At 44.4% G+C, this 17,037-nt stretch overlaps 1 protein-coding gene across 1 annotated transcript; it reads right to left on the bottom strand.

The window, feature by feature from the left end:
• Positions 1-27: 27 nt before the first annotated feature.
• LOC119650929 (tRNA-dihydrouridine(47) synthase [NAD(P)(+)]-like) lies at positions 28-16,861 on the bottom strand. Its single transcript, XM_038054155.1, has 7 exons — positions 16,764-16,861; positions 16,544-16,706; positions 16,330-16,477; positions 16,115-16,270; positions 2,102-2,775; positions 609-749; positions 28-542 (listed from the first exon to the last, which is right to left on the bottom strand). Exons 1-7 carry the CDS (start codon positions 16,793-16,795, stop codon positions 108-110), a joined length of 1,749 nt encoding a protein of 582 aa, XP_037910083.1. The 5' UTR covers positions 16,796-16,861; the 3' UTR covers positions 28-107.
• Positions 16,862-17,037: the final 176 nt, after the last annotated feature.

Genomic DNA, 17,037 nt, shown 5'->3' on the forward strand with positions numbered 1-17,037 from the left:
TCTCTCAGTCACTGCAGAACGTAGGAGGACAATGATACAATTAATTTTCGTCTTTTTCTCAATAATTTTGTATTATCACCCATTCTCCTCATCACATAAAGAAAAACTTAGCCACTTACATACGAATTTGCTTTATGTTTAGGTAAAAAGTTAAACCCATCAGGAACAGGACCTAACAGCATTTCGCTTAGTTTGATCCAATCCGCACAATTATTCGAACTCATTAGGGTTTCTAAATCGTCTCGCCCGTGGTAAAGTTGGGGCCGTTGATTGATTTTTTGTGGAGGACACTCAAGTAAATTAACGGGAACATATCTGTACAAGAAAGATTGCCATTCCAATAGAAAGCGTCGTGTTGTTTCCACACCTTTTGTATCACTACCCCAATGTTCCAGACCGTAGTTAACATATTTTCGAAGCATTTCGAATCGTTCTGCGCTTGTTGGATCCCAGTATTTTTGTTCTTTGATTTCTTTGAAGATCCAGGGTTTGATTAGTGCTCCACGACCGATCATGACCGATGAAACGTGAGGGGCAACAGCCTGAAAATTTTGGATGTCAGTTAATGAAACAGGACTGTATTATGTGCACATGCAAAGCTCAAATACCTTTTTCTCGTTATAGTCCTCAAATGTGAATATATCTCCATTTCCTATTATGGGAATGTGTTTTACTCCAGCTGCACATTTTTCAATGTACTCCCAGTTTGAATTCTTTGTGTAGCGTTGTTCTCGTGATCGACCATGGACCTGTAATAGGATTGACTGGTTAATTTTGTACGTCGTAGATATTGTGAGATATTAATTCAATCTTTTTGGTAGGAAGTAGGATATTTGGTTGGAGAAAAAGAAACGTCGTATTTTGTCAATAGATGGCAACACTTAAACATATCTTGTGTTGCACTTATCACATCGGGTCATACTATACGGCGATTTGAAGACGACAATCTGTGCTACAAGTGTCTCTTTGACGGTGTTGTGATCGTACGTTTCAGTCTCAAGTCTTAGCACGTCAAAGATGGAGTCCACCAAGCAAGAAATTCTTCACATTTTACGTTTTTACTACCTGAGAGGTAAAAATGCAACGAAGGCGACCGAAAAAATTTGTGAAGTTTATGGGCCCGATACTGTAACGATTCGCATAGCACAGCGTTGGTTCGATCGATTTCATTCTGGTGTAGTGGATGTCGAAGATATACCCCGTACTGGTAGACTAACCGTTGTAGAAACCGATAAAATTGTCATCCAAGTAGACCGCCATGTAAGCATTCGCTCGATTGGCCAGGAACTGGGTTTAGACCATAAAACCGTTTGGAATCATTTGCAGAAGATTGGATTCCAAAAAAAGCTGGATGTTTGGGTGCGACAAGAGTTGACGCAAAAAATCTCTCAAACCGAATCAACGCCTGCGATGCACTGCTGAAACGGAACAAGTTCGACTCATTTCTGACGCGGATGGTGACCAGTGAGGAACAGTGGATCACGTACAACAACCTCAAGCGAAAAAGATCTTGGCCGAAGCGCGGCGAGCCGGCCCAAACCATCGCCAAGCCCGGATTGACGGCTAGGAAGGTTTTGCTGTGTGTTTGGTGGGATTGGAAGGGAATCATCCACTATGAGCTGCTCAACAGATCCTCAATTCGGTTCTCTACTGTGAGCAAATCGACCGTTTGAAGCAGGCGATTAACCAGAAGCGGCCAGAATTGGTCAATAGGAATGGTGTTGTGTACCATCCAGGACAGCGCACGGCCTCACACATCTTTGATGACCCGCCAGAAGCTACGGGAGCTCGGATAGGATGTCCTATCGCATCCACCCTATAGTCTGGACCTGGCACCAAGTGATTACCATCTCTTCCGGTCCATGCAAAACGCTCTTGGTGCTACTAAGTTGACTTCAAAAGAGGCTCGCGAAAACTGGCTGTCTGAGTTTTTTGCAAATAATGAAGTTGCCTTCTAAATGGCAACAAGTTTGCGAACAAAACGGCGCATATTTGACTTAAATCGGAAAATTCTAAGTATGCTAAATAAAGCGTCCAATTTCGATCACAAATACGACATTTCTTTTTCTCCAACCCAATATTTCTACAAAAAAATACTTACAGTGACTGCACTTGCGCCCCATTCTTCCATCTTCGGAACCAGCTCATGCGCAACACTCTTATCCGCATAAACTCCTGTCCTCGTTTTAACAGTGAACGGAATATCATCCAGAACCTGACTGCAACTACGCACAATATTTTCTAGAAGGTTTTGTCTTCGCATTAAGGCACTTCCTGCTCCTTGTTGATAGATTAGCTCAATTGGACATCCAATATTCAAATCAACATAATCAACCTTACAAGTTTCCTTAAGAATTTGTGAAACTTGTGCCAGTAACTGAGCACTATTCCCACAAAGCTGGACACCAAAAATATCCTCTGACTCGTGCCTTTTCGTTAGAGCCCATTCCTGGTTCAAACCCTTGACTAGAGGTACTGCACATGCCATTTCACCACACGTAATGTCAGCACCGAATTCCTTGCAGATGCGACGGAAAGGCAAATTTCCAACTGTGGTTAGTGGACTCAGGATCAACTTGTTGCGGAAGTCAACTTTTGGAGATTTCTGGTCAGAATCGTCGACAACACAGCCAGTAAGTTGAGGTGATATGTCTGTGGTTCCGTTTTCAGAAGAATTCTCCTTGGTTTTCTCGCTTCGTGATTTTTCTACGGCTTTGACGATTTCAAGGGTTTTAGAGAAATCATATTCCCGTTTACGGAGAGCAATTTGCACATCTGAAAAAAAAAATGGAATTTAGGATACTCAAGACAGTTTTCGGAATTTTATCATTAGCGGTAATTGACTATACCTTAAGGACTTCAAATGGGTTTAAGCAAAAATAAAATATATGGTAATGAATAGTCGACTTAGAATAACTGAAGCAAATAGGAAATATTCGAATTTATTTTCTACCAAATATCTCGCAGACTTGATTGACTTGATTAAGTCGAAAACGGGGTCAAGGGTGCACCTTCTTACCCATACCGGTGACGTTCTTCGTAATGCTTTGGTTAAAGGACGTAGAGGGGTTCAATGGATTATGTTATCTTTCCTCAAACACCTCGCCTACACTGGTAACATTTACTTGTTCTCTTAGCGAGTCATGGGCCTTAAGCTATCTGGAGAAGGAGGCAAGCTGAATTGGACTGAAAATAAACACCTAAAAACCAAGATTCTCAGTGTAACTGGTAATTGCACATTTCCTATTTGCATTAATGTGCAGAATATCGACACCGAACCGAATCCGATTTCCCTATTTTTTCCGAGTTCAGAAGTGTAATCTCCTCTACACTACCATATGTTACGGACGCAACACTGTGGCTCCAATTTGGGCGGCAAATCTGTTATGATAAGAGTCTAGCGTTGCATCACCTTGGCACCAACATGATCACCAAGGCTGTCAACCAACCAAATTCCCCTAACAGGTTTGCCAGTCTTGAACATCTAATGTGCAAGATAATATAAGGAACCGGAAGGGACGTGCTGGAGCTAATTCGAATGCTAGCATTCCGGCGAGATGTGGGCCGGGGTTCTTGGTTCTCAAATATTATCTCTGTCATCACATGCCTTGACTCAGGAGTCAACAAGACACCCAGGGTAAACTACTCTAATAGAGACGTGAAGTCTCGAGGCGGAGTGATACCACCGAAGACTTTATTCCCAAAGGAGCTAAAATGCCAAACAGCCTTATAAGGGAGGGGACTAAATCATAAAGACTTAACGGCGGGGAAGGATTAACTCTGAGCTAATTCGGACATTTACGCGACGAATGGCCCCGTCTTCCTTTCTTTTTAATGGGGGTGGGGGGACATTTGATATGATGGTCCTGCGGCAGCCCACCCCCAATTAATTCATAACATATAAATTCACCTAGTTAAATACTTTCATAGGCCAATTACCTTGAAACTTAGTGGTTACTATCTTGGGGTACACTTGCCTTATCTTTTCTCATATCAATTGAAGAAAGTATTACGTCATTTCACTTATTATTCAAGGCCTTCTACAGTATATAAAAATTAAATTCGATTTCTCGCGTACTCTCTTCAACGTCAATAGCTGACAAACCATGGACCAGTATTGTACAGCATATAAAAATGAGAATTTTTCTTTGACCTTGAAGTGTGCTAGAGCACTTTATTCAAGACCGTAACGGTACACTACAGTAACACTGTAGGAGGCAATGTGGTCAGCGTTGCGCTCGACCGAGATTATTACCCTGATTTGACTCAGGTACTCATTCACAGCTGAGTCGACTGGTATCCGACGTCAAATCACGATGCAAATTCCACTGCCACCAGTGAGATTTGAATCGCGACCTTCCGTACGACAGCCTTGCGCTCTAACCACTCAGCTATCCGTAGTAAATGGTAAAGTTTATTGAAACTTGTACCTAAATGTCAAATGACTTCAATGATCCCACAAATATGTTATTCATATACGCCATAACCGGACCGGGTTCAATAACCCTTAAGTGCTCTAGATTTATTGCATTCTCGGTAGAAAAGAGTACAACGTGGGCTATTTCAATTGATACTCCACATAAGTATAAATAATCCAAATTACTGAGGGGTCAAAAATTACGTGGCACGTGAACGGCGATTCGTTAAATGGGGGGCCATTAAGGGATAGTAGATTTGGGCAATAAAGGACGATATTAGCAAGATTTTCAGATAAGATAGATGCCTGTGTGGAGTTGCCAAATCTCCCATCAGGCGCGTCCCTTCGTGCGGATAAGGGAATGCTCGGCGAATGTGTCATGGCCATGCACATGCACGCATCCGGAGATGTGCGTGTATGGGCATGTTTATGCGCAGGCCGGGTAGGTGGGAAGTAAACGCCCACCCGTGGATAAAAATTGGCTATGGGAAGGATACCCAGAAATAAAACCAAACATGGAGGAGCAGAAGAAGAATGAAGTTACGGTGCAGGGCTTCGGAAACCCAGTGCCGGCGGTTTTTGGGAGTGAGCAAGCGGGCTCCCGGCCGTCGATATCCAACGACCGCAGTGCCTCAGTAGTGGGAACCTTGGCTACTGTGGCATCTAATGTTACAAGCGTACGGGAGGAACTTGAACTGGCTCCAGTGATGGATCTGTTCAGAAGGAGCTCGATTTTTCGCAGATCCCCTCCCACACGGGCACAAGCCCCCACGATCGCTACCCCCAGTGGGAAGCGTATAGCGGGAGTCTTCGATGAGGAAGAATCACTGACGCCGATTCACCCGAGCGATGTTTTGGGCAATGATCAGTCTGGAGCTGCCTTTACTGCCCTCGGTAAAAAGATCATGGAGCTGTGTGAGTTTATAAAGGAGCGCAGAAACATTCACCAAAATATAAGGGCCATGATAAGAGGCATTCGTTTGACGTACGGCAAGGCCCAGGATGAACGAGTAGGGAAGTCGCCGATTGGAAAAGTGAACCAGGCAACTCAAGTAACGCTGGTTAAAAACACAAAAGGGGAGAAACCGGGGAAGAGGCTGCGCGAGAAGCTGAATGACTCAACAGGCCAGCAAACCCCGAAACGAAAAAAGGACTCAATTCCCAAAAAGGCGAAGTTCATGAGAAGTACGTCTGAAGCTACCAGGGAAAATACTGCAGTGGCTACCTCGAGAAAAGGGATCGAACCTTCAAAGGTGGATGCGGAAGCTTGGAGGAAGGTAGAACCGCGGAAAAGAAATTATCGGAGGAAGATTAGACCGGAGGTGATTTTCATTTTCAAACGAGGCGAAGGGTCATACGCCGACATTCTCAGGAAAGTGAAGGCAGACCCCGAACTCACCAATTTGGGAGACAACGTCAGCCGCATTAGACGGTCGCAGAAGGGAGATCTTATGTTGGAACTTAAGAAATCCAAGGATGTAACCGCGGACAAATTCTTAAGCCAAATCGGGAAGACTTTAGGGCAGGAAGCCGACATAAGAGCTAGCAGGCCGGAGATCACTATAATCTGATAAATCTGATATAGATAAATCTGATATAGATGAAATCACGACGAAGGAGGAGGTTCGCGAAGTGTTGGAGAAACAGTTCGATCTTGCCGGACTACAAGAGTCAGTGGTGAAAACGCTAAGGAAAGCCTATGGGGGAACACAAACCGCCATCATCAGCCTACCAGTGGAGAACGCACTCAAACTGTTAGCAGCAGGGAGAGTGAGAATAGGCTGGGTTATGTGTCGCCTTAGGGAACAGGTGGCGTTAAAACGGTGCTTTAGATGCCTTGGCTTTGGTCACATTGCGAAGTCATGCACTAACCCAAATGACAGGTCAAAGCAATACATGAGATGCGGAATGGAAGGCCACATCAGCAAGGACTGCGGAGCTGACCCAAATTGTCTACTGTGCAAAGGAAAGGAGGGTGTGGACCATCGGCACATTGCAGGCAGCAGCAGGTGCCCGGAATACAGGAGAGCCCTAGCACAAATCGCAGATGAGGTTGATACAAATCAACCTCAACCACTGCGAGGCGGCGCAGGATCTACTCGCGCAAACCATCCGCGAGAAAAACATCGATATGGCCATACTAAGTGAACCATACCGAAACCGCGGTGGTAGCGTTTGGGTCAAAGACCAAACGGGCCAAGCAGCGCTGTGGACTTGTGGAGAACAAGCCTTCCAGGAAATAATGGAGCACCCGGAGGAGGGCTTCATCAGAGCGAAGGTGAAAGGCATCCACATCTACAGCTGCTATGCTCCACCCAGCGCTACATTCGCCGAGTATGAGCGGATGCTTGCTGCTCTTGTTTTGGATGCAAGAGGACGTTGGCCGATCATAATAGGAGGCGATTTCCATGCGTGGGCTCTTGAATGGGGCAGCTGGATATACTCACAGCGACCACCAGGCAATCTGCATAGAGATCAAGGGCGGATCGAGCTGGAAAAAGAGTTTTCGCAAAATGCCGGGTGGTATGCTTAGCTGGACAGTGAAAGCGTTCGAGGGGGACACGTTTTCCGCGATGCTCCAATCCGACATATCCCTGAATGGTACGGCTGGAGAGAAAGCCACCCAGATCACTCGATGGGTGACGGAAGCATGCGATGCTACTATGCCCAGAAGGCGATTGTTCCCCAGTAGGCAACAATGAAATCGCAAGTTTGCGAGCCGCATGTTTTCGGGCAAGGAGGCTTTGCCAGAGGCTCAGGGGAAAACCCGGTGGCGACGGTCGAGAGGAGGCACACAAGCAATTGCGTGGCCGCCTAAAAGAAGCCATTCGGAGGAGCAAAAAGAACTGCTTCAAACAGCTGTGCGACCATGCCGACATAAACCCTTGGGGCGAGGCTTACAGAGTGGTGATGAAAAGGCTGCGGAAATCACCCCAGGTGACCTGTATGCGCCTCCTGAAACAGATTGTTACCACTCTGTTCCCTCACCACGAAATATGTGGTAGGTTCGGTGACAACAAGGCAAGGGTTTGGATGGCATCCCCAACCGAGCTTTGAAACTGGCAGTGAAGACTAGGCCCGACCTTTTCGTCAACACCTTTGAGGCGTGCCTAAAAGAAGGAATATTCCCTGCCCAGTGGAAAAAGCAAAAGTTGGTGTTGCTTCCGAAGCGTGGCAAGCAACCTGGAAACCCAGCGTCGTATCGTCCTATCTGCCTGTTGGATACAATGGGGAAGATGATGGAGAGAGTCATCTACAACAGACTCCTGCTCATCGTCGAAGCCAGCAATGGTTTGTCGGAACGCCAGTTTGATTTCCGACGCGCCCACTCTACGGTGGACGCAATTGGCATGGTGGTAAACCTGGTAAAAGGTGCACTGATTTCTGGCGGCTGCTGTGCCTTGGTGGCGTTGGATGTCAAAAACGCATTCAACTCGACCAACTGGAATAGAATTAAAGGGACGTTGGCTGACATAGGTGTCCCCGGATACTTAGCGAATTTGGTGGAAAACTACCTCTCAGAGAGGACTCTCTGGTACGGGACGGATGAAGGCCCCAAAGAGTACATTGTCACAGCCGGGGTACCACAGGGATCGGTACTTGGTCCCCTGTTGTGGAATATCATGTATAATGGGGTGCTTGCTCTTCCCGTCCCAGAGGGGACTACGATTGTCGGCTTTGCTGATGACCTAGCTGTGGTTGTTGCAGCAAAACACCCAGAAGATGTGGGAGATTAAGGCTCCCCCAAATAAGTGTGCAGCTCCTTCAAATCTGGTCCTTTGCGCATTTCGTATAACTTAAGTGAAGAGCAAATGTCGTAGATTCCATGGAAAAAATCTGCGTGCACAGATCTTATACGACTGCCACAATGGTAGGAAGGAGGACAGATACCTGTCAACATATTGATTAAAACGCGGAAGTGACAGTGGGTAAGTCACACGAAACGTTCCGTTACAGAGTCAACGCTCTTATTGTACATGACAAGGATCTTGTCAGTCCTCATGCATTCCTCAAAAAACCTGGGTTCTTAGCAAGAACAATTGCGAACTATTGGCCACGTTCGAGAGAAGAATCCTCCGACAAATTTTTGGCGCCCTACATGAGGATGGATGATTCCGCAGCTTCCATAACAAAAAAATTTATGAGTGGTTCCACAATCGTCTGGGTAATCGGTATGGGTGGGGCTCTTTATGGTGGCGACGCTTCTAATAGGTCTACTGAAATCTGATAATGTCCGATCACTATTCTTCGCAATAATTATCGCAAACTGATCGTTGACTTGATTGGTGAAACACTCAAAAGCGTATGGCAAATTTGCATTATTAAAGAATTGCGATACCGTAATCTAGGTACAATGGGTATCACCCCGTCCTACAGACGACAATAAATAGTGACAATCGGAACGCAGAGAACAAGTTTCGTAGGACTACGGTACGAATACGGTGGCTTTCTTTCGAGTGTTGCTATGGGTCCATCATTACCACTCGGAAGAGAAGAGACAGAAGGTTACATATCGACTTTCGTTTTTCTCTCTGAAATTTAAATTGATTGTAGAACGAAACCAGAACAATACATTTAGTCGCTTTATTTTTATTATCAACAAATAAAATTTATAAAATTTATATATCACTTTCAGAGGGGCTGATAATAGGTACTTTAAATTAATTTTAAAATTAACTTTTCCACACAAAAGTGTGGAACTCCTCTACCAAGCATTAGGTTAGTTTTTAGGGGCGTTTATCTGTCCCAGAACTTTCATCCTCATCATCTTCATCGTCAGAATCATCATCCTCATCAAATTCTTCTCCTAGGCTGTAGGCTGGATTTCTGTCTCGCATGTAGTCTTCGGCATCTTTCTCCATTTTTTTAAAAAACTCCATAAAGATTTCAGTATCACAGCGTTCTTTTACACGCTCCAGAAGGGAGGAACACAACGCTTTAGCGGTACTTATGGAGCTCTCTAAACTTTGAGACAGCTTCTGATTTTGGATAGTCATTTGATTTAGAAGGAATTTACGACGGGCACGACGACTTCGGAAAGTTTGAGATGCTCCATTATCATTTCGGCATGCCTCATCTGCGCGCTTTAATTCGGCTAAAGCCGCTTGTTTTGATTCTTCCATTCGGCGCTGAAACTCTTCCTCAGCACGAAGTGTTACGATACGAGGGTTTAGGATGGTGTTGATAACATCGTCGATTGGTTGTGGGATAGTTTGGGGAATGGAAAGTAGAACAAGTGCTGCAGCAGCTCCGGTTTCTGATTCATTATGCTTCGGTTCACCGGGCATTGGTTCCATTTTTTCAGGATAAGCTACTCTTCTAGTTTTGTTCAATTGAAGCTCTGCCAAGTTTTCTATTTTCAATTGTTCCACTTGAACCCTCTGTTATATAATATCAATCCTCCAATTTTATATTAATTATCAAGTTGGCATCTGGTATGGTTTAATTTTACATTATCCACCTCGTACTCTTTTAAATTTAACACCACCCCGGCTTCAACTTTAAGAACCGTTTCAAATGTTGCAATGACAAAGACTTCAGTTCAGGCAACATATAATACCTCAGCCCTTGGTCTCAAATCAAGCTGGGAATTTTTGTTTGATTTGATGATCATGTGCTGGCTTCCATGCCCTAGATGCCTTCGAGATAAATATTTGCTTAGTTTAAAAGGATTCCGTGTTTAAAAAATGTATCAGAAATATTTACCTTAATTATTAAAATGTACAGTTAAGTTGCACAAGTACAATTACTCTACACTCCACAACACAACACGACGGACGAAAACAGACTAAAAATTGAAATGAAATTATTATTCTGTTTGAAATAGCTAACTGTTCTCCATTTGAGAAGAACTATATGCACGAACGGTTAATGTAATGGATTGGTGCCGTTTGCATTTGCACAAATCCATAATGAAGAGCACTGGAGAACATTTCGCTCTCTGCCTTCGCATTACCCGAATAAAGATTGTGAGTGATACAAAAATTGGTTATTATAATGATTATTCTATGTTGTCATATAATTCCTCTGCGTCAATCCCCTTCGAGAATGATTTTGTGGTTCTATTTCTTATGTTGCTAACTCAACATCAGGTTCGAGTCTAGCCGAGTCCTGAGTCCACAACCACTTGAAATTGACCTGCATCAGTTAAGGAGAAAGCGCCTCATCGTCACCCATTTTGATGCATAGACCCCTCAGCTGTGATTTTTGGTGTTGAACTTTCACGTAGTCCTCAGGAGTTGCAATGGGTAACCCCTCTCAACACTACTAAGAGAAAACTTCCTGAAAAAAATGGAAGAGAGGATGGAAAAAGAAGGAATAGTCCTCCTTTTTTGGGTAAGATATGTGGATGATGTCCTTGGCGTGGTCAAGAGACAAAACGCAATCTCCTTGCTGGCCTTTTGGATGTCAAAACAATAAGAAGGAACAGGAAGTAGCAGGAATTCTCAAAACGAAGGAAGGTGGAGTTTAACATCCACAGAAAAAAAAACCCACACCCAACGAAACCTCCCGATAACCAACCATCCATCTTCTTCTTCTTTTTCTTCAGCCTTTGTCCCGTTCACAAGCAGCGCCGGCTCGTCGTGAACGGTTTCGCCATTTGGCTCTATCGAATGCCTGATCTGGGTGCAATCTCGAGGTTTTTAAATCCCCATTTAGCGTATCAAGCCACCGTTGTTTAGGTCTATCTTTTGGTCGTTTACCATCGATTTCGATGTTCAGACCAATCTTGGCAAGTGAATTCTCGTTGGTACGTGACCATACCATCGAAGACGCCTCTCTCGCAACTTTTCCACGATCGGTGCAACCCCATAACCATCGCGGATATTCTCATTTCGGATGTGATCTAAACGTGTGACACCACTAGTCCAACGTAGCATCTTCGTCTCCATTACCGCAAGACGCGGTTCATTGTCTTTTATGGTCGGCCAACACTCCGATCCATAGAGAGCGACTGGATAGACGACATTGCGATAAATTTTAGATTTGAGACGTTCGTTGATACATCGATCACAAAGAACACCAGTTGTGGAACGCCACTTCATCCAGGTTGCGTTAATGCGTGAAGCAATTTCATAACGCAGTTCTCCATTGGCTGATAGCGTTGACCCGAGGTATTTAAATCGCTCAGTTCTGGGCAGATCACTGCCACTGACAGTGATTGTGCCTGTTTCATGGGGATCGGTCATCAAAAATTCAGTTTTGTTTAAATTCAATCTGAGACCGTGTTGCATGAGGAGATCATTCCATTTTTGAACAAGTTGCTTGAGATCATTTTTGCTATCAGATGCTAGGAAGACATCATCTGCATAAAGCAGTGTGTAGGGCGCTGGACGTTGGATATCCCGTGTGACGGTGTGCATAACAAGAACAAAGAGGAGTGGTGAGAAGGCGCTTCCTTGATGAATACCAACAGAGACACGAAGCGATTTTGATACAGCCGCCATACTTCGAACTTTACTTTTCGGATCGTGGTAGACCAATTGAACCCAGCGCACGAGTTCTTCTGGCACGAAGTGTTGTCGTAAAGCATACCAGATGAGTCCGTGTGGTACACGGTCAAACGCTTTCTCTAGATCCAGAAAGGCAATGTAAATAGGGCGATGCTTCTCACGGTGTTTCTCCATGAGTAACCGCGCAGCGTGTATTGCGTCAGTAGTTCCGCAGTTCTTGACAAATCCGGCCTGATTCACGGTTATTTTAACGATTTCGGGAATACGGTTGTCAAGAATGCGTTCAAAAATCTTCATGGTATGGGAAAGTAACCGGATCGGACGGTAATTTGAACATTCTGCTGCGATTTACTGCCTTCCAGCCCGAAGTGTTCCGTCAGAAATTATATTAAATGGTAATATACTTCTCTACATGTGAAGCAAATGCATTTTTAGGGTTTGTCTCGGGCTAATGCCCAATTGAGATTTTCGTTATGTACGTAGAGGCTGTTGGGTGAGTTGGTTGAGCTTTGTCTCTATTCTTGTTGAGATGCACAGTTGTAAGGTGATACCGGGCCGAAGTTTCGAATTCGAACTTGGAATTTTTTCATATGGATCGGGCGGGTTGGATCTTTATTTTGGAACTTTAAACAAAAATTTCAGCGGAATGTGATCAGGTTAATTTCTGTTATTGCGCAAATTTGGGAAGTGATAGGGGGCGTATTTGAAAGATCGAGTCAACGGTAAGCTGCAATTTCAAACATCGACCCTACCACCAGGGAGTCAAGCCGTTACTGTAGGACAGCAAAGGAAGATAACTGGTTCAATTCTTCTATAAATCTGTTTTCTTCAAATCGAAATTATTGCATTCTTTGATCGCAAGCAAGAGCTGTCCGGAAGATCGGCAATTAAGTGATTGTGTGCTCTATCGATAACTACTTCACATATTTGCCACGGATCAATACTTCACGTAAACAGGGCGAAGCAGTTAAGTTGGGCATTTCACTGTTGCAGGCTAGTCCCTGTCAATTTCGCTCAACCGGCACACCATTTCGTAGCCTGTTGATCGTTGACCCCTAATCAGGTGACGGGGTTATTGGGTTTAATTTAGATTTTATCATTTTGTTAGGTCTGATCAATTTTTAAGGTTTTGTTAGAAATAAAACTTTATTAAAATCAGTTCACTGTTTGTCTTTCTTTTTTTTTCTCTGAAAGGTGGTTCACAACCTATCTCCTGGCTCCTATTGTATGATTATGTGAGACTTTCACTCACATAAACTATCCCCTTCTCATTCGCTTACCCCGGGACACTATCACTTCCGTAGCAGGATCGGTTATGAACTGCGGCTCGTGTCGTTATTTACTACTTTCCTCCGAAGCTTCCCGTTGCCCAGCAGATTGTGGATCGTCTTCACCGCCCTCCAAGTTGGTTCAGAGGCTACCATGTGTTACCTAATATCCTCGGGTAAAAACCCGGTGTCAATTTATATCTCCACCCTGTGTGTGGCGAACCTTGGGCAATTAGAAGCTACATGCTCCGTATCCTTCGGAATAATTTCGCATGTCGGGCAATATGTCCAAAGCGATAAAGGTATGGACAGTACCCTCCGTGTCTGATTAGGAATTTAGTTAGCTCGTAGCTAACTTCACCGTGCCTTCGTTTGATCCGTTTTGAGAGATCTGGGATAATCCTCAGTGTCCAGCGTCCGTTGAATGAATCACCCCATTTTGTTTGCCACTCAAAAATAGCTTCACTTTGTGCTGATTGCCGACGATAGGTACAGTACACGTCGATTGCATATGTTGGCCCATAAAGGCGTCGATCAACGTTCGCCAGGATGACGATGAGAACCATGCCTTTTATCGCACAAGTTGCTTCGCCTGATCCTGTACAGTAAAGGCACGACATTCGTAACGCACTTAATCGGTGCGGGGCTCCTATTTGCCTCTAGTTACAATGCCGATGTCCAGGTGCCAACGATTTTTCCTAGAGTCACCAATATTCGACAACACATTTGCCAACAATGTAGCCTTTGTTGCTGAACTGTCAAGCTGTGACTTGAATTCCAGTTTGTGCTCAATCATGACTCCTAGGTATTTAAGCGGTGGTTGCGAATATATGATGTGTTCGCGAATCCTGATCTTTTGCTTCTTTCGCTTGGTGGTCAGAACCTCCTCGTTTTAATGCATTTCGGCATGGAAGTTTGGCTAACCCAACATGTCCTATCATGGGGTCAACGACAACCATATAAGTGAACATCAGAAGGGGTCGAACAGATCACAGAAGCAACCAGGCTTTACAAGACTGTAGCCAAAATGGGGGAATATCCTCTGTCTGTTTGAAGAAGGAAAATGGGACATTTACCGAGAATGAGGAGGACAGAGTACACCTGCTTCTCAGAACTCATTTCCCGGGGTCCTCCCCCACGGTGGCAGGCGACAAAATTCTGTCTGACACCCCAACAACAAATAAAAGGAGAACTGGAAATTATCAAACGAGGTATGCTCAGAAGCTAGGCTAAGGTGGGCAGTGGAACTTTTAAACCACTGAAATCTCCCGGAGTAGATGGCATTTTCCCAGCACTAATCTAGAGAGGCCTAGAAATTATCTTAGAGTCTTCTGAGGAGGGTAAGGGGGAGCATAGCACTGGAATACATACCAAGGACATGGAGACGGGCAAAAGTGGTCTTTATTGCGAAAGCAGGTAAAAAGGCATTCTGGATGGATAAAATGATAGAAAGCAGGCAAATAGAAGTACCGACAGGTACAAATTCTATTGTTATGAACACTACTCAAGGCTGTCCACAGGGCGGGGTACTATCGCCGCTGATGTGGAGTATGGTAGTGGACGAACTCCTGGAAGACGCATGTCGGAAATACTTGTCGGAAAGCCACGAGGGCTCCGATGACTTCTAGATTCATAGCAGGAAAAAAATGGGGTTGCAGCCCGAAGATACTACTTTGGATATATACTGCAATAGTAAGGCCAATGATTACCTATGGAACGACAATCTGGGCAGAAAGAACCGAACTCAGCACACAAGGCAGGGAATTACAGGGCTGCCTAAACCGAAGGAAGGTTGATATTCTTTCTAGGCGGTATCCCGAATTACTGATAACAAGGGATAACATGACAACGAGGTTTCACTTCGATAAGAAGTTTGAAACACTTTGGAGTAACAAGCCAAACTGGGAGAGCGTGGCTGCGACATATCTGCAACTGATTACTTGGTACACTGACGGATCCCTCACAGCAGAGGGAGCAGATGCCGGTGTCATTGGTCCAAGGAAAATGTACTTTGAGCCAATGGGCAGGTACACTAGCATATTCCAGGCGGAAATATATGGCATAGACAAATGTGCCTCCTTTAATGTCCAAAGGAACTACAAGGGCAGAACATAGCTTTTCTCACCGATAGCCAAGCAGCGATCAAGGCACTTAGGTCCAACCAGGTGAACTCTAAACTAGTGTGGGAATTCCTTGAGAAACTGAATACACTCGGCTCGTCCAACAAGGTCTGGATAGTTTGGGTTCCAGGCCATGTTGGGTTGGAAGGCAACGAGGCAGCGGACGAACTAGCCAAGAAGGGAGCGGAGACGCCTTTACTTGGGCCATGGTTTCATGGCTATGCCTCTAAGCAATGAAGAGGAACGGTTGACGGAAATATACTTGGCGGGCCTACGAGAGATGTAGCAGTCCAGGGTGCTTATTGGGGGATATGAACCCATGCGCACAAAGGTTTGCTTAAACCTCACCAAAAAGAATCTCCGAATCATAGTGGGAATTCTTACTGGTCACTGTCGGTTGAACTATCACTTAGGGAAGCTAGGGATATCTACGGACTGTGAGGAGTATGACGAAACCTCTGTCCGGCACTTGTGCAAAGTAGGTCGAGGCATCTGGGAGAACACTTAATACCAGATGCAAAGCTGAAAGTTCTGGAAGTAGGGAACATACTAAAGTTCCTGGCGGTTGTAGGTCTGCTTGAGGTACTATGATCAATAAGTACACTATAACCAGTAAAAGGGGCACAATAGTTATTTAAGGACGCGGTGCGACTTTCCCTTTAGAGAATAATAGGACATCAGAATACGGTAGATGAGTGCACATTAGAGAGAACAAATGCTTGTTATTTTGGCTAAACATAGAGCCTGGGAGTGACTTTTCTAAGACTGCTCCACACCGTCCAATAATATTCACATTGCAAAAATCTATCCTTTGAAAGTTACATCGTCAAAATGATGACCATTAAACCAACTCACCAGTTTGGATTCCATTGAAGGTCGTTTCCTTTGCGTTTGCATCGTAGAAGTCCTGTTTTAAATTATTCAATTTATCGTCCACATGCGAAGAAGCAAACCGACAGGTCAACCCGCGCTGGCAGAATCCTTTCGTTGAGTAGATGTAACACGTATCACCTAAAATTAAGTGAATTTTATTCAACTTCAATGAGTGTCCTAGAGAATCCTTTGCTTACCTATGTCCTTTGGTTTGGCACTCATATATTCTTCGACTGAATGAACAAATTTGCAGTTGGTGTAAGAACATTTTTTGTCATTGTTAGGTCCATCAAATAAGGATTGGCACAAGTTCAAGGTGCGGTCCTCCCTATAAACAGGACGATCCTAAAGACAGAAAGCAGTCTGTTCAGTACACTATCAACATTTGGTATGCTCAAGGGTATTTATTACCTTATTCTGTCCTCGGCGTCGCTCCTTTTTTCCTTTCCCGGTTTTTTCCTTTTTAGTGGCACTTTCGTTCTCGTCCTCCGCATGTGGACGTTTCAGGACACTCTCCTTTTGGTCAGGAACTCCGTCATCAGACTTATCACATTTCCAATCTGCTACTAAATATCTAAATTAAATAAAATGATGTACAACAATTGTAGGACTGATGGTAGGGGGAAGTTACTCTGGTTTTATATAGCAAATGCTAGGATCCATGGTCCGGCGACTTCGAAGGTAAACACAAGTGATTCTGTCGGACGTCAAATGGTTTTTAGGAAGCAATGCACGTGGAGGGTTAGTGCACTGTTGGCATATTTCTTATATCGGGGAATTAAGGGAAAGTAGTTACTGGAGCTTTTCTTTGACTTGAAGAAGAAATTTGAGAAGCCTCGGGGAAGTAATGGGTTTTATAGAATCAGAATAGATTTTCATTCATGATTTCTATAGTAAAGGTTATT

This window comes from Hermetia illucens, chromosome 3, assembly GCF_905115235.1.
Source record: "Hermetia illucens chromosome 3, iHerIll2.2.curated.20191125, whole genome shotgun sequence".
NCBI lineage: Eukaryota > Metazoa > Arthropoda > Insecta > Diptera > Stratiomyidae > Hermetia > Hermetia illucens.